Here is a 17,337-nt window from a genome sequence, read left to right as displayed (position 1 = left end):
AGAAGTTTTGGTACAAATATTAAGCACCTAATTTACCATCATTAACTCTTTGTTCTTTTATTAGATCCACATGATCTACAACCAATGCAAGAGGCGGGATGTGGACTCCATTGTCTCCCGCATGGTGCCAAGTACACTTTAGCCTTCAGCTTGGTGTCGGAAGCCTCCTTAGATGTTGCAGATGTCCACCTCGAAGATCCTCTCTGCCAGGCGGAACGGGATGGAAATAATATTCTTATAAAAATACCGTTCAGCGGTTGTGGATCTAAAGTTCTGGTGAAGATCTCTGCTAAATGGGCAACATATTGAGGGCAATGATCCTGGAAATACCAGGGGGTAACAAAAATGATAGATCTCCAGAGCAAAACTCAGAATGGTGCCCAATGAACGCTCTGCCAAATGTAGTGTATTTTAATTTAGGCTTTTACTCCCCTCAATTTCAGAGTTTGGATTTTAAAAACAGCTGTAAATAATAACATGCAGTGAGCGCCCCCTAGTGGGAGCTGGGGTATGCTGCTATGGCTGTAATGGTAAGCAAAGGAGGAATCTGTGCTGTGGAGGACCCCCTCACCAGAGAATGGGGGGCAAGAGGGAAAAGGGGGTAAGAGACATGGAGAAGTAGAGAGCAAGAAATGAGGAAAGGTAAGAGAGCAGAAAAGAAAAAGCTATAGGAAGGAAGGAGGGAAGGAAGGAGGGAGGGAAGGAAGAAAGGAGGGAGGGAAGGAAAGAAGGAAGGAGGGAGGGAAGGAAGCAGAGAGGGGAGGGAGAGAGGGAGGGAACGAAGAAGGGAGGGAAGGAAGGAGGGAGAGAGGGAAATAAAGAAGGAAGAAAGGAAAGAAGGGCAGGAAAGAAGGCAGGAATGAAGGGAAAAATAAGTAAAGAGACAAAAGAGAGAAAGATAAAGAAAGCGAGAGATAGAGATGGAAAAGAGTATGATAAAATTGAGAGTGTTGAAAGAGAAAACATGAGAGAAGAAAAAATAAAAATGGAGAAAGGAAGTAAGAGATAAAGAAAGAAAGGATGGAAAAAAAGAAGGAAAGAATAAATAAATGAAGAGTGTGCAAGAGAAAAAAAAAGAAAGAATGTGAAAAAGAATGAAACAAAGAAAGGATGGAAAAAAGAAAATAATGGAGAGAGTTGAAGAAAAAAAGAAAGAATGAAAGAAAGAAAACGAAGGAAAAACAAACAAATGGAGAGAGTGCAAGGGAAAAAAAGAAAGAATGTGAGAAAGAAAAAAGGAAAGCTCGAAATGTGAAGCAGAAAATTGAGAGTGAGAAAAGAGAAAACATCAGACAGGAAATAAATAAAAAGAGAAAGAAAAAAAGATAAAGTAGAAAATAAAATAAACAAATAAATGGAGACAGAACAAGAGATAGCAATAAAAAGAAAGATTATATAGAAAATGAGAGAGAACTATAGATATTGAGCTCGAGAAAGATAAATAAAAGAAAGTGAAGAATAGAGGAGACAAAAAGTGAGAGGGAGAAAGAGAAAGAAACAGTTGAAAGAAAAATAGAACAATAAGAGACAGAGATAAATGTGGAGAAAGAGAGAAAATGTCAGTAAGAAAGGAAACAGCAGGAGAGACTGAGCCGAGGAGAAAGCTGATGTATGTAGTGAGCGGATTCCATGATCCACTGTCTGTAACCTTCACGTATTTTCTTCTTCAGTCCGAGGATGGGAGAACGTTCTACACCAACACCATCTACGGGACCGTCCCTGACACAGACGTCCATCGTATCGAGATCCCAGTGAGGTGTGAAATGGAGAGTAATAAGTCTCTGGAACTGGTGATAAAACCTCAAGTGAAGAATGTGATCTGTAAAGGTTATTACAACGTGTCCATGAGACTCTACCAGAGCGAGGGCTTCACTGACCCCATCACCCTTTATCCTCATGAGGTGGATCTGCACAGCAACCTACATGTGGAGCTCGTGGTGGAGTCAGCGGATGAGGAGCTGCGGATATTCACAGAATCCCTCACTGCTTCCCCGTCATTAGAGGACACAAATCAGAGATACAACGTCATCCACCACGGGTGAGAACCTACAGAATCACGGTCCTTCACACACAGACGTACCTGGCTGTACCTGATGTGGTACTTCTCTTTCCTCCTGAGTCGCCCACATGGCCACTGGGTCCGGTCTGCTCGAAGGGAATGTCACGGTGGCTGCGACCCGGTCCGTGGCCCTGGGCGCCCTATTAAAGGGGAAAGGTTTTTTAAGGGGAATTGTGGATAAAGTCTATTGTTTGTGACGCCACCTGTGGTTCTCAGTCAATAGGGACCGACGCTGCTTAAAGGGGTCCTCTGGGGTGTGGTTGTTGCAGCAAGATGGTAACGCTTTCCACAGGTGAAACGGGGTCCCCAGGGCTCCCAAGGTGTGTGGCAAGGATGGTGTATGCCGACGAATAAGTGGAGGACCCAGAGTTGTAAAGTCTATACCTGGTTTACTGGTGGTAGTAGTCCACAGTCCAGGGTACCAGGTACAGGTGTCCTGTGGTCCAGCCGGCTCAGAGGCAATGGGAGAATCTCCTTCCCAGTTGAGGTCCGTGAGCCTTTCCTCCTTGCGCTGTTTTATGAGGTCCCTGCTGCCTGAAGCTTCCTAACAAGGTCCTCATTCCTTCCCCCTGTCCTGGGACAAATACTTGGATGACGGGCAGCTTGAGCCGTTTTACACGGACTCTATCATGCCCTGGGCTCTTCAGGTGCTGCTGCGTCTCAGGTGTGGCGTGGGCCAATTACATACAGTTCTTGGCCCTCCGGTTCTGCTCTGTGTCTTAGAGTCCCACAAAAGCCTCGTGCTCCCGGTACCCGGGCTCCGTGCTTCGGCTCTGAGGGTGCCCTGTCACAGTTCCCCTCTGAGCCTTTTTTCCTCTCCTTTGCTCCTTCCCTCTGTAGCTCCACCACATACAACCCTTCGGGTTCTCTCACTCCTTCCAGAGGCTGCAGCTCCCTCGTGGCTGCTCGGCCTCTCTGTCTGCTCTCAGTTCCAGACTTCCTCCTCCTTCAGTGTCTCTCCCAGACTGTCCTCTCTTCTTGGTCTCCCTGGACCAACTGCCTTGCTCCCCCTCCAGGTCAGGATACATATAGCTGAGGGAAGCTCCCCTGATTGTGTTGTGTGTGAGTGCCTTACCTGGTAAAAAGAATTCCATTGCCTCCAAGCATGATATTGCCCTCCCTGAAGGGAAGACAACATCACTGTAACAACCGGTTTCCTGGGGTGTTACACTCCCACCCGCCATGTTGGGGGACACTCTCTTCACTTACACCATTGAGGTTCTTTCCTCCTTCTGCAATGGCGTCTCTGTAACCAGTATGACCTATCTCTTCCTCCTGGGGAAGAACACATCAGTGCATAATGAAGTGTCTCACATAATTAGTTCCTTGGGATGGCACGCCAATTGGCAAGTGTTACGCTCTCCTTCACTTGGCTTACAGTTATGGCTTCTTGTTTCTATCTGCAATCTCCTTCTGTGCTCAAACAAAACACTGTCCCAACATTAAGAAAAATAGGGAGACTAATATTATATCTTCACCCTCAATGACTTGTCGTCTAACACAGCAGCTCAGTGTGCTAACTATTTAGGCCCTGCATTCATCGCTACAGACATCCCTCCCGATACTCAGTGGCCTGTCTGTCTGGGCACGATAGGTATGGGGCATTTCTCCTACATCATGTATTAAGGGTCAGAAGAATGGCGGCCAGTGGCTGAATCCACACAGAAGCTAATTACAAAAAAATCAGCATTTTGGCGAAGGCAGATTTTTTGTAAAATTTGAGCAGAGAGCAATTCGAGTTGAATTTAATCACTCATCTCTAGTAATAGATGTAAGATAGAAACTAAATATGGCCAATAATACAGTCCTTGTTCTGTCCTCAGATGCCGCCAGGACTCCACCTTACAGGATCACCCGGTGACAGACCGGCGCCGGCAGCGCTTAACTTTCCATGTGGTTAAGTTTGATCATTTCCATGAAGTCTACCTGAGCGCCAATGTGATCATCTGTCACAACTCCACCTCCCCGAATCGCTGCACTCAGGGCTGTATCACCCCAAGATTGAGACGAGACGTCCGCACCTCGGGGGAAGAGCTGGACACCGCCAGATTATCTGAGGGCCCCATTGTGTTTAGGGCTAGTAAGTAGTGGCCGTACTTTATATGTAAAGAATGGTGATGAGTTGTCTTTACACCCATGGTCTTCTTCATCTTATCACAGACAGGCACAGCGATATCCTGGCACCGGTGCTGGTCGTCATCTTGGGTATCATGGTGCTTCTGGCAACACTGGCCCTGCTCATTCAGAAAGAATATTACCGGAAAAAGATGGCGGCTGTCCAACAAAGCCGCAATAATTGTTCCTAAAAGAGTCATCTATATACTGGGACATTTCATAAAGTTGTTCTGGGACCTGGGTCTATGGATGGAAGGTTGTGAAAATGTTATCTATTATCTATTATCTATCTATTATCAATCTATTATCTATCTATTATCAATCTATCTATCTATTATCTATCTATCTATCTATCTATCATCTATCTATCTATTATCTATCTACAGCTACTGCAAAATGTTCAGGTTGTCTGATTTTTCTCTTTTTAGGTATATTTTTGAGTAAAATGTAAATTGCTCTTTTATTCTATAAACTTCTGACATGTCTCCGAATTTCCAAGCAATAAATTTGTGTTTTTTTTTTCTGACAAAGAAAAATGGTCACATTTAAAAATAAATAGAAATAAAGATAAATATAGATATTATCTATTATCTATCATCTAGAGCCTTACACTATAGCTGGTCCGAATAACTAAAGCAATTGTTACCATCCACCTCTCGTGTCTCCCCTTTTCCCCATAGTTTGTAGCTTGCGAGCAGCAGGGCCCTCACTCCTCCTGGTATCTGTTTTGAACTGTATTTCTGTTATGCTGTAATGTCTATTGTCTGTACAAGTCCCCTCTATAATTTGTAAAGCGCTGCGGAATATGTTGGCGCTATATAAATAAAAATTATTATTATTATTATTATCTATCTATCGATCTATCTATCTATCTATCTATCTATCTATCTATCATCTATCTATTACCTATCGATCTATTGTCTATTATCTGTCTATTATCTATCTATCTATCTGTTGTCTATTAATCTATTATCTATCTATCTATCTATCTATCTATCTATCTATCTATATCTATCTATCATCTATCTATTATCTATCTATGTATTATCTATTTATCTATCTATCATCTATCTATTATCTATCATCTATCTATCTATCTATTATCTATCTATCTGTTGTCTATCATCTATTGTTTATTAATCTATTCTCTATTTATCTATCTATGTATTATCTATCTATGTATTATCTATCTATCTATCTATCATCTATCTATCATCTATCTATTATCTATCATCTATCTATCATCTATCTATCATCTATCTATCTATTATCTATCTATCATCTATCTATCATCTATCTATCTATTATCTATCTATCTATCTATGTATCATCTATCTATCTATCTATCTATCTATATCTATCTATCTATTATCTATCTATCATCTATCTATCTATTATCTATATCTATCTATCTATTATCTATCTATCATCTATCTATCTATTATCCATCTATTATCTATGTATTATCTATCTATCGATCGACGTTTCTGCTCACACTGAGACTTTCTCAAGCATCTGTAACTATTGAAACACATAGTTCTGCTTAAGAGCTGTATACACAAATCTGTAGGAGTTTTTTTAAAATCAAAACTACGGTATATGTTTGTGTTATGGTATCTGTTACTTGCACCTGAATGAAGCTGCAGATTGCTTTGAGCCAAATTACTTTATTTCAGATGCATAAACCATATTCGTGTGACCAGATAGCAACTAATTGTAAAAAATATTAGAAAACAGCTACCCGAAAGAATAGAAAGCAAAAAAAAAAAGTTAGTTATCGTTTTCCATGTTTTGTTGCAGGGTGTAGTCCCGTCTCCTGTAGTGATGCTTCTGTAGAACCAGTCCAAGTACCGACAAGAGACCCAAGACCCCGATCACCAGCACAAGTGCCGACACCGGGACTGTATGAGGAATCTGGGGCGGATCTACAGGAAAGAGACACAAGGTGTTAATCAATTAGAAAAATGTAGCTGCTTTATTCCAAAAACAGCGCCACCCCTGTCATCAGGCTGCATGTGGTATTGCAGTATAGTACTTAATCGTCACAGATAGAGGAAATGCATTTATTATAATAATGTATGTATCTATGTAAAGTGAGGACTAAATTAGTGCCACTTATAAAGGGGCTTTTAGTGGCATTGCTATTGTACCACACATCTGGCACTGGCGGCGATACCTGGCACTGTTTAATGGTATCACTTATAAGGATTTCTACACCGTTTATGGGGCCCTCTGCTGGAATTTTTCTGGAACTGTTTATATGGGCACTTTGGCATTATTTTAGGGTGGTATTTCCTTGGCACTGTTTATAGGGGCACTTTTTCGGTATTGTTTATAGGGGTACCATGTGGCACTGTTTATGGGGGCACGCTGTAAGCAATATTTCTGAGGATATCCTCCAAGCATTGTATATGGAGTGCTTGGCTAGCATTGTGGAAGACTATGAGTAGGTACTGTCTATGGGAGCATTCTGTTCACAATGATTATGGGGGCATTTATAATGGCAAACACTAGTGCCACTGATGTGGCTGGTAACATTTTGGCTGCTATTATTGAGGTGTGCTTAGTACTTGTGTGCAAGGTTCACGTAGGAGTAGAATTTCCTAAAAAGTAAGGAACACAGGTGTATGTCACCATGATCTTCTCACCCGGACCCGGTGAGACCCTGATGGGCCCCTGGGATAACCTGGCCGATCTGAGCTGCACTCTCGAGCTGCGGGTGTCTCGTCTGTGTCTCGGGGTGAGGCAGCCTTGGGTGCAGCGGTTCGGGACGGTTCCATTGTGACAGATGATGACGTTACAGGACAGATAAACTTCTGGAAAGTTGTCAAACTTAAACACATGAACACTGAAGCGCTGCAGCCGCTGATCCGGGACTGGATGGTTCTGTAGAGTCGAGTCCTGGGAGCAGCTGAAATAGAGGAAAACAGGATTGTACTAAGATTGTAGAAAAGAACAGAAGAGCATGAAAGTATTACAGAAGAATATTTATATGGTTACCCTTGACTTTAATGGAAAGTGCGCCCCTAGTGGTTGCTTCAGATAGCTAACATGTTATGAAACGGAGGTAGGGGGTAATTGTATGCGGGGGACACTCTGCTGGCACTATTTATTGGTGGCACTCACCGTTACCATTCTTTACATACCTACATGGTCGGACTGGCCATCTGGCAATTCTGGCAAATGCCAGAAGGGCCTGTCTGCTCATGGGCTGCCTTATCTGCTACGATGCCAGGGCTGAATTTCAGTCCCAGTCCATCCCTGCATACCGCCAATACCTGGCAAGTGGCAGATGAATCAGAACGGGTCTCTCACCTTCCGACGCAGAAGGGAGAGGCTTTGGATAATCGGTTCAGTGGGTACACATTGCTGGGGCTGGCCTTCATGGGGAGCACTCTGCTGATTTTGGTTTTAGAGACACTCTGTTGGCAATGTTTGTGGGGGCATTTAACTGGTCTGTACTGGGAGACCTCTGCCGGTATTGTTCTAGGACCCCCGGTTATGTTACTTACCCCTGTTGGATGAGATTGTACATCTGCTCGGATTCCACCAGTGACAGAGAAGCTTTACATTTCTCTACAAGTATCTGGAGATGTTCATCATCTGACTCCACCCTGAACTCCACGTGGAGGCTGCCATGAATGTCCACCTCGTAGGGATACGTAGTTACCAGGTCAGTGAAGTTCTCAGCTTGGTAAAGTCTCAGTGATACGTTATAATGTCCAAAAGAGATGACGTCGGTGACTTTAGGTTGGAAACTGAAGTCAAGCGTCTCGTTGGCCTGCATTTCACACCTCACCGGGATCTCAATGCGATGGACGCCGGTCCCGGGGACCGTCCCATAGATCGTGTTGATATAATAGGTTTTATCATCTTCATTCTATGGAAACATCAAAATTTACAATGTAATAACTGTAATAACCCCCTGTCTCTTCTCAGTTTAACTTTACAGTCCCTGGATGTGTCCTGTGTTAGGCATCCATGGACATCATGAATAGGATCAATCATGGTGTTGGTTGTAAGAGGGTCAGAAAAGTCTGTCCTTCACCCTCTTACAAGTGACTGTCCTCCATCAAGTTGGATTTCATCTCCCCTCCTGTTGTAATTCTGGTATTCTTATGTTCCCGTCCTGTTGACATGACTTTGGTATCTGCGATGAATATCTTATTTACAAGTTTATGGAACTAACAAACTATTGCGGTGTTTTTTGGAAACATACACCAGGGAATGGATTGCGGGAGGCGTAGAGATGACGCCTAGCCATTTGGCTCCAGGTAGGTTATCTGGGTGAAGGAAGGGGATCCAAGGCATTACATTTCTCCTTTCAGAGAGTGACATGTCAAGCATGCCAAGATGAGGAGACTTATAAGCCATAATGCTCCTCTGGGAAATATGCAAATTGTCTCTTCGGAGAGGAAGACGACTAGAACTCTAGTGCCGCCTATAGTAGCAATCCTAAAAGTCAATATCGACTCTCTAACAAGCCTTTTCACATGACTTAGAATAAAAGCCAAAATCCCAGTTTGCAGACACTATGTTTCAAGATACTGCCTCTCGTCAGTACAAAGTGTGAGATCTGGTTTGGCTGGGTGAAAGGCGTGTGACCGGGATGGGTGAAAGAAGAAATGTCTTCTCTTGGTTAGAACATTACCCGTCTACTATCTGTCCTGTAAGCTTCAACCCATGCAGAAGGTATATGGTGGTGTACACTCCATGTAAGTGATTTATTGGCACATTTAGTAGATAAACTAATGAGGATATTTTACAAACAGATTTTACATAAGATTTCTAGATTTGGAAAACCCACCAGGACACTGGACCCGCATCTGCTGAATGGAATCTTGATGAGGTAGTGATCCTTCTCCTCTTCTGCTCGGCACAGAGGGTCCTTCAGATGAATATCAAGTACATCCAGGTGAGCCCCCGATACCAAGCTGTACGGTAAGATGTACTCCGCAGCATCCGGGAGGCAACGGATCGAACTTTCCGGTTCCTGCGGTGATTCTGAAATAAGTGCAAAACAAAAACACATATAAAAGCCTCACAAAGCATAAAAATCGGTGGTGAATATACAAGTAGTCCATAATCCTCTGAGTCGCCTGCTCTAGTTTAGGGGGGTTGTTGTTGCAAAACTCATGTTCAGATACTTTTATTCATTAATAACGGGGGTCCCTAATTTAAGACTCTCACTATTAGCCTCACAACTTGGTCCCAATATATCCATGAACTTTAACAGTCCACTGGTTTTAATGGAGAATGCGCGATACTTCATTTCTCCTGCGGGGGTGCTGCTCCAAAACCGATCATTTTTTACCAGATTCCCTTACAGATTACTGCTGATCGCTGGTGATTGTGATCGGCTTATTGTCAGGGATATTTTTTTTTACAAAAAGGATTGTGGTAGATAGAAACCACTTTTTCTTGGGTATACTGGAGGTTTCCACTTGTCGGTAGTGGGAGCAGTGAAGATGGATTCGTACATTTATATAACATCTTGGTTTAATATTATGGCTAAAGAGCATGAGTGTGATTATTTAAAGAATTGCATTTAAAAAAAAACACGGGTTTAGAGAATTGTTACAGGAGTCTAGAAGGAGTCGAAATATCTGGAAACCTCTGAAACCATAGTTTAAATTTTTTCTACGGGGTCCTTTGTCTTCTATAGTATGTATGTCACTGTCTACTCATTGCAACTAAACCATGTGACCATTGCCTATGATATATGTGGTTTCAATTCCGGCTGTGTAGATTGTCTCTTACCTGGATATGGTCCACTCTCACCCATTGAATATCCATAGGAGACATAATTTCCAGTGCCAAACACATAAAGTGTGAATGTGGAGGTCTCATGGTAGATCTCATGATGTCCCTCAGTCTTCCCCAATGTGACTTGCCAACCTATGAAACCATTGAATTCTTGCCAGGTCGTTGGGTAAGAACTTAGTGGTTTTCCATCCAGATAGAACTCCGAGTCTGAAGACACCTGAGAAACGATGAGGATGAAGTTGTCGTAGGAAGATTGAGTCACGAACCTGTAATATCTTCTTCCCAGTAATGATGGTGGGACTGTGGTAAGAAATGGATCATACGTATACTGTAACCCAGGTGAACTAGATTCCTGGAATAAATATGAGACCATCACAGGTTTGGTGGCATTGATGAGGAGGATTTTGTCTACAGGAATTCTGACATAGGCGCCTTCTTGTAGACTATGATTGGTGGCACCTCCTGGGCTATCAATAGTCACATGGGTATCAGGACTTCCCGCAACTATAGTGATGACATCCTGAGTGTGGGTGAAGAATGGGAAGACGGCAAAGGCGTTCCCCCAGCTCTTCACAGGATGGAGCTGATCCATGAGGGTGTCACAAGCAGAGTCACTTCCCTTATAACAGGAATGTCCGACAAACATGGCCACCGGGGCTGAAGAAAAAATTTTGGTTCCAGTGAGGTCATCAGTGCTTTGAAACTGAATGACTTCTCGATTTCCCAGTGAAAATGTGAACGAATCTCCAGTTTTGTAGGAAATCCCATTATATGTGATGGATCCTGAAACTGTAACGTTCACTTGAACTTCTTGTTCAAATCCATTGGCCACCACAAATTGTCCCCTGGCTGGCTCATAGTCTCCCTGAGCAGGAGTAACGATATAATACTCCTCACCCAGGTCTTCTTGCGGTAGACAGGTCATTGCATCAGAGGTGACCGAGTGGGTGTTGAATGCAAATACAGATATGGCCACATTGGACGTCACCATTATGACCTTGGAAGTGATGCCCTGTGCTGGGATCATAAACGTGTAGTCCAGGGTCACCAGGCTACTACTATTCTGGGGAACATGAACCGTCTTATTGAAGAACGGCTGAGGCACCGTCACCGTGACCGTAGCGGCTTCATCACAGGTCACAAGATACAGCTGGAAACTTGTTCCTGAGTTTCTGTTGATGTTTTCCATGAAAGCCGTCACAAATGTTGTTTTGATCTCTCCTGGTGGAAGAAAAAAAAACATCTGGTAATACAGTTGTAAACTATGGCATGGGTTATGGCATCCTTGAATTGTCCCTTTATAAAGGAGAGGGGAAGATGGCTGATTCTCCCTGAAGATTTACTATTGCAGTGATGTGTGATACTAAAACGTTGTTTTTTATGTGATTTTTGATGCATTTGTGTAATTTATTATTATGCCCTGCAAATGTGATAATATCGGGAACAAGAGAAAGTAACATTGCGGTCCCTGGGTTTAGAGGGGAAAAGCAGACAGGCAAGCTCATCTTCCATGATACAGAGGGAGCTGTAAGTCAGGGAGGTATAACTGTGGGTTAGTGGGGACCCTGAGACAGCGAAAGAGACGATGGGGACAGAGGCTATGTGTAGGCCAAACATAGAAACATAATTTCATTGCGAAACGCGCGTCGGGTGTGGTGGACTCCCGGCTCTCTCTCCATTACTTGGTAAATATGTGTTGGTGTGCTAAATAATGTTTCTATAGTAGATGGCGGACTTTGGATACCTTGCATGTGGATACATATGGCATAGTTAGCCTTTTATATTCAGACTACATGCTGACTTTTATATATGATGCTCTGTAACATCATCTATTAACTGCCATGCTATATTTAGCTGTAAAAATTCACCATGCCTTTTTCCGCAATGTGAGTTATATTGATATACCAGTATATGTAAACACATCTTTGTAATTACTGCCAGGTTGTCTACCTTTTTTTCTGTGTCTGTTACCTCTCACCTGTTGCCTGTTTAGGCTTTTTTTTATGACCGTTTTGTGGTCTTTTTTGACATTAATAAAGCAGTATTTTTTTATATTATCAATGTGTGGTGCCTCTTTTTATAGGTGGATATTTGATGTGCGCGCTAACCACCATAGGATATATTATAGGTGTTGTGATTTGTCATCCAGCAACATGTGTTCATGGGAAAAGTCCTTATAAAGAGACATTGTCTTGCACTTACACCCAGGGAGCCGGTTCACTAGTATCTCGGGTCACAGCAGACCACCTTAGTCCCTTTGACCCTTATAGTTACAGTTGTTTAATATTTCTATTCTTTGAAGTGACAATGAAACCCTCGGGACAGACGCATTAAATATAACTCCTTGCTACCTGTAGCTGCTGCTAGTGGAAGATTAGGCGCATGCTACATACTTTGGTATCATAGGGTTTGATGCATAGAATGCAGTATAGTATGCAGTAGGCTCCTGAGCGCCTCCTAGTGGTGGCAGCAGGAAGACAATATTGTAATATTTCACTGTAGACCCTATGGGAATTGGATCTCTATTTTAGAAAAAAAGAAAAGCCACTGTCGAGATAAATAAAGCAAATTATGTCAACATAATTTTTGGACCAAAAATTATATTAAAAGTTAGTGGACTTAGAAAAGATTTTCTGGTTTTATACAAATAAAGTTTGATCATTAGTTGAACGTTTCTTACATACAAGTGATGCAATTTGGTGGAATTCTCCTTTAATGACAATTTTTATCGAGAACAAATATATGTAAAATACACACGCTACCTGATTTTAAAAAGCAATGCTCGGATTCTGGGGCGATATCTGTAGACAGAACAGAAATAAAAGTTTCAGGTCAGACAAATCTGTAATATTCTAAGCATGCAGCGATGCGTTTATCCAGTGAAATTTTATTGCAATAATTAGAATTATCAGTGAAACGATTAGAAGTGGACTAATTGATTCTATTTTAATCAATTTCGTGTCCAATTTTATAAAATTCGCAGGTATGAGCGACTAAAAACAATTTGCAATTTGGTTGCCCCAAAAAAATAGCCTGAAGACATTTTACACAAATATATAGGGAAAAAGTGCTAAAACATTGGAAAAATACTCCAGAAACTAATGTGTTATACTTCAGCAGCTGTAAAGAAGATGAGAGTAGTAGTCTATGAATAAGGGAAGAGTCAAATGGCTGTATAACTCGGACGAGGATCGCAATGCAACGCTTGGACTGGCAGTCGGCTCTCCCAACACTTGGGTAAGGAGAGCCGACAACCAGTCCGATCATTGCATTGCGATCCTCGTCTGAGTTATACAGCCGTCTGACTTTTCTAATGCAAAAATTGGATTGATAAATGGAGAGAAATAGACCCCAAGCAGTGCCAGACTCAATGTGATTGATCAGTGACACGGCGTCGCTGGCATCTGTCTTGTTGCATTTGAATTACAATTACACACTTCTTTATTAATTCTTAATGCACTGGAAAGCCTCAACTAGACAGCGCAATATTTTTTTTTTTACAGGAAAGATAGTCTGAAATCAGTGCCAATCAGAGATGGAGCTTTTGGCTCAATGTGGGATAATGTTTCGACAGTGGTTTTTAATTTAAAAAAAGTATGAAAGTCTACTGTTTACCGTTCGTTTATACGGTGAGGTCACTTTGTCATTACTAAGGCTGTGTTTACATTAAGAAAAGTCTTGAAAATGGGATGGATACGGTTTTTGAAGACCTCGAGGAGTTATATACGTATTTTCAGGGCAGTTGGTAGTTTGGCAATTATGGCAATTTGTAATTGATTTGTTGTAAATCGAATTTTGGGGACAATTTTGCCGAAGCTGGAAAATGTGAATTTCAAAAGAATCGGTGAGGTCATGACTATGGCACATTACTATTGTTCTGAGTGATTGGCTGCAATGGTCATGTGCTGTAGTTGTCATGTCAAAGCTGCAGTAATAACACCACACACTATTTTGTTAAGACCATTTGGTGGTAAATTACGGTAATACATTGGATATTACTGATATGCAATTAGAAGTTATTACTGATTATGGAATCATTTGGGTGGTCCAGAGTGACCAGGCTACTGCTGTCCTTCTCAATGCACAACTTCTAGAAGGTTCTGGACTCTTGCACTGTGATGGCATCAGTAGCTTCCTTATCATAGGTGACCAGATACAGCTGGAAGGTTGTAGAAGAAGAGAAGCTTTCCATAAATTAATTAAGACTTTATGGTCGAAACGCGTTGGTTTTGCTGAATCTGCTGTTCTCTCTATATTTAGGTTCTTGAAATAAACTTGACGATTTTAGTCCTCTTACGGAGTGCGGGATATCCTTTCACCTTTACATAAAGGTCTAACCCTCTATTCACTTCTATTGGTCTATTGGAAAGTGCGTGTGACCACTGCACCTATGGACAGAAAATGGAGTGATAGTCATGGATGCTCACTATTGCTCCATTTACACATGTGATATGGCACCCATTACTCATTATCATGTGAGTCCCAGTGGTGGGACCCCCAATGATTATACATTTAACTTCCTAGTTCATGCTCTTTTACAAGCTGCTTGGATCTGCTGCTCTAACAAGAATCCAGAGTCGGAAACTATTTACAAAACATCCCTTTTCTGAGGATGATGGGAGGTAGTAGAGAAGCTCACACAGGGAGAGTGTTTGCACATAGTTTTTGATTCTTGCCAGGGCAGCAGTTCAAAGGAGCTTGTAAAAGAGTATGAACCAGCCAGTTAAAACAGTAGAGTTTTTTTAGAGAAGGAAAGAAAATATGTTATTGGAGTATATTACAAAGACTTAAAAAATTTGCAAAGCTCATCAATAATTATTTTATCTACTCTTTAATTTAAGAAGTTTCAAGAGGCTCTATCATGGATGTCACATGAAATTATAAATAGAAGAAAGTGGATCTGGATTTATGAACACCGAGCAGCCTTATTCTGCTGTGACCTTTAAGGGGAAAAAGTACTTGAGAACTGCTGCTGCAAAATTTCAACTCCCAGCATATCCATGCAGCTTGTAAGGCTGTACTGGGAGTTGTGGTTTCGCACCAATTCCAGAGCCACAGGTTGGAAACAACAATAAAAAAAACCTTAGCATAGTCTTTACCAGTCACGCAGATTCCCATAAAAATAAACAAGATGGAAAATCTTCGTAGTCTCAAGTCTTCGGAACGCTCCATTATCTTCATGCTGTTTCCAGATTTTTAATATCCCAGAAGTGGTAAGAACTTTATAGCGTCTCTTATCTCCTTCATTACGAGTTTTATTGAAAGGGTGGAGTAACAAAACCTCTTATCTTTCATTGGTAAATCAGGTTTAGGTATTGAAAACAAGCGTGATTAGTCAATGCCAATGCCAGGCGATTTGTCCTTGACTGATTACAGGTATGAGAAGATGCCATCTGTGGCGCACTAAGGTTTTATTATTTCTAAATAATCAAATTACAAGAATAAATTGCCTTGTTTTTGTGACCACCATATACCCGAATAGAGAGGGCCACACAATGACCTCTCCCGTGGACTCTGTGGAGACGGCACCCTCCAGCAATAGTCAAATGGTGGCCACCGTGTAAAAGGGTTGAGAATGGGCTTGTCACCCTCTTATAAAAATCACGGTCTGTTGTTTTATGTACCATCATTGCTATATGTTGAGCTGTCTTAGGAGCATGTTAATATTATGCTTAATTAAATATGTGTTGTTTTATGTACTGTAATATTTTATACCATGCTGTATGTTCATATCTATGGTATGACCATTGTGCATCAGATCCACTGAAGTTCTGTATGTGTGATGGTAAAAATGTCCCGAGTCTAAAGTGTCCAGACAGGGTGGCACAGATTAACAGGAGCGATGTCTGAAGCGATGAATGCAAGAGCATAAAGAGTTAGCAAACTGAGCTGCTGTGGGAAATGCCGTCTTTAAAGAGTTAGCAAACTGAGCTGCTGTGGGAAATGCCGTCTTTAAAGAGTTAACAAACTGAGCTGCTGTGGGAAATGCCATCTTTAAAGAGTTTGCAAACTGAGCTGCTGTGGGAAATGCTGTCTTTAAAGAGTTAGCAAACTGAGCTGCTGTGTGAAATGACGTCTTTAAAGAGTTAGCAAACTGAGCTGTTGTGTGAAATGCCGTCTTTAAAGAGTTAGCAAACTGAGCTGCTGTTGGAAATGCCGTCTTTAACCCTTGTCAGGCTGCATAATTTTACAACCTTAACAGGCTGCATAGGTATAATTGTACCTTCACATATACCTCCACTGTGGGAAGACTTTACTTGGTTTCAGAAACTAAAGTTCATTCAGCTACAAATGTTATGCTGATATCTATTGTTCAGTGTTGTTACTGGTCACTTATGTTGCTGTCAATTAAGTTAATTCAAACTGGGAGTGGCTTCTACTTGTCTTCCTGCCTCCCTCCTCTCATTAGCCATTTTGCTGTTCATCTCATTGCTGTGAGCACACATTTCTAGGCTTGTGAAGTCTTCAATTTGTTGGAAACGAAGGTAGGAAAGTCTCACAGCATCTAACAGCCAGTTATACCTTTATTCTCATTATGTGGGGACAGAACAGTCAAATTGTCTTTCAGCCTGGACTTGGCTTACATATATTTTGTATGAAACTTATCACTATAGGTATAATTTTTATACGAAAAATGGATAATAATTAGTATCTACATATTGTTTTACGATGTTTTATTTATATTCAGCACAAAATACGAAGCCAAAATTCATCTAGCAAGTCATCATGAGTGATAGTAATGCTGGATCTAGTTTCCGCCATAATCCAAGAAAACGTGTTTGCAGGTTAGTATAATTTTGTGAAAAGCCAATAATGTAGTATTTCGGAAAATTATTTATTTTACATTTTTTCATATTTACAGATTTACGTCTGACGAAATAATGCGAATGCTAGAAGAATCTGATTCTGAGCATGAGGATGAACCATATGTTCCATCTGATGATGAAAACTATGTACCACAAGTGGATGTTACTGAAGAAGATTCAGACATTGAACAAGAAATGGTCATAGAGCATGAAAATGAATACGAATCAGACGAAAGTGTTGAGGATGATTCTGTGCCTCAAAGTGCAGGCGACATTTGGACTGCTAAGGATGAAACTCAATGGTGCAGTAATCCACTGCCAAATGCACAAACAAAATCTCGTAATGTCCTACGACAAAGAGGTGGCCCTGCAGCAATCAGCAACCTATATACAGCAAAAGAGCTATTCAAGTCCATCATGACTCCCGAGATGTGTGACATCATATTACGGGAAACGAATCGAAAGGCCAAGAGAGTTTGTGATGCTTACAACAACGAACTGGTACAACGTTTTCCTGATTCTTCCAAACGGCCACCACAAAAAACATTCAAGCAATTTACTGAAACTGAACTTCATGCATTTTTGGGCATA

General features: G+C 41.5%; 2 protein-coding genes across 2 annotated transcripts; one reads left to right on the top strand and one right to left on the bottom strand.

Annotated features, from left to right (window-relative positions):
- Window positions 1-59: 59 nt before the first annotated feature.
- LOC138647101 (CUB and zona pellucida-like domain-containing protein 1) lies at window positions 60-4,973 on the top strand. The gene is made up of 4 exons (XM_069735915.1): window positions 60-276; window positions 1,671-2,038; window positions 3,883-4,139; window positions 4,220-4,973. The coding sequence occupies exons 1-4, from the start codon at window positions 85-87 to the stop codon at window positions 4,363-4,365; spliced, it is 963 nt and encodes a 320-aa protein (XP_069592016.1). The 5' UTR covers window positions 60-84; the 3' UTR covers window positions 4,366-4,973.
- Window positions 4,974-5,824: 851 nt separating this feature from the next.
- On the bottom strand, window positions 5,825-15,132 carry LOC138647100 (IgGFc-binding protein-like). The gene is made up of 7 exons (XM_069735914.1): window positions 15,040-15,132; window positions 12,703-12,741; window positions 9,935-11,161; window positions 8,982-9,178; window positions 7,687-8,054; window positions 6,823-7,085; window positions 5,825-6,099 (listed from the first exon to the last, which is right to left on the bottom strand). Exons 1-7 carry the CDS (start codon window positions 15,119-15,121, stop codon window positions 5,945-5,947), a joined length of 2,331 nt encoding a protein of 776 aa, XP_069592015.1. The 5' UTR covers window positions 15,122-15,132; the 3' UTR covers window positions 5,825-5,944.
- Between the last annotated feature and the right edge of the window lie 2,205 nt (window positions 15,133-17,337).

The sequence above is a fragment of the Ranitomeya imitator genome, chromosome 8 (genome assembly GCF_032444005.1).
Source record: "Ranitomeya imitator isolate aRanImi1 chromosome 8, aRanImi1.pri, whole genome shotgun sequence".
NCBI lineage: Eukaryota > Metazoa > Chordata > Amphibia > Anura > Dendrobatidae > Ranitomeya > Ranitomeya imitator.
The sequence above is the reverse complement of the archived record's forward strand: the minus strand, read 5'-3'. Positions and strand labels throughout refer to the sequence as shown.

What these genes read in the sequence shown, in the direction of transcription:
- LOC138647100 (XM_069735914.1), bottom strand. Translation starts at nt 15,121, where the DNA reads ATGAAGATAATGGAGCGTTCCGAAGACTTGAGACTACGAAGATTTTCC. An exon ending in GCATTGCTTTTTAAAATCAG is followed by an intron (nt 11,162 to 12,702) that starts GTAGCGTGTGTA and finishes TTCTTCCACCAG; the next exon opens with GAGAGATCAAAACAACATTT. An exon ending in CAGGGTCTCACCGGGTCCGG is followed by an intron (nt 6,100 to 6,822) that starts GTGAGAAGATCA and finishes TCTTTCCTGTAG; the next exon opens with ATCCGCCCCAGATTCCTCAT.
- LOC138647101 (XM_069735915.1), top strand. Translation starts at nt 85, where the DNA reads ATGCAAGAGGCGGGATGTGGACTCCATTGTCTCCCGCATGGTGCCAAG. An exon ending in GTTGTGGATCTAAAGTTCTG is followed by an intron (nt 277 to 1,670) that starts GTGAAGATCTCT and finishes TTTCTTCTTCAG; the next exon opens with TCCGAGGATGGGAGAACGTT. An exon ending in CCCCATTGTGTTTAGGGCTA is followed by an intron (nt 4,140 to 4,219) that starts GTAAGTAGTGGC and finishes ATCTTATCACAG; the next exon opens with ACAGGCACAGCGATATCCTG.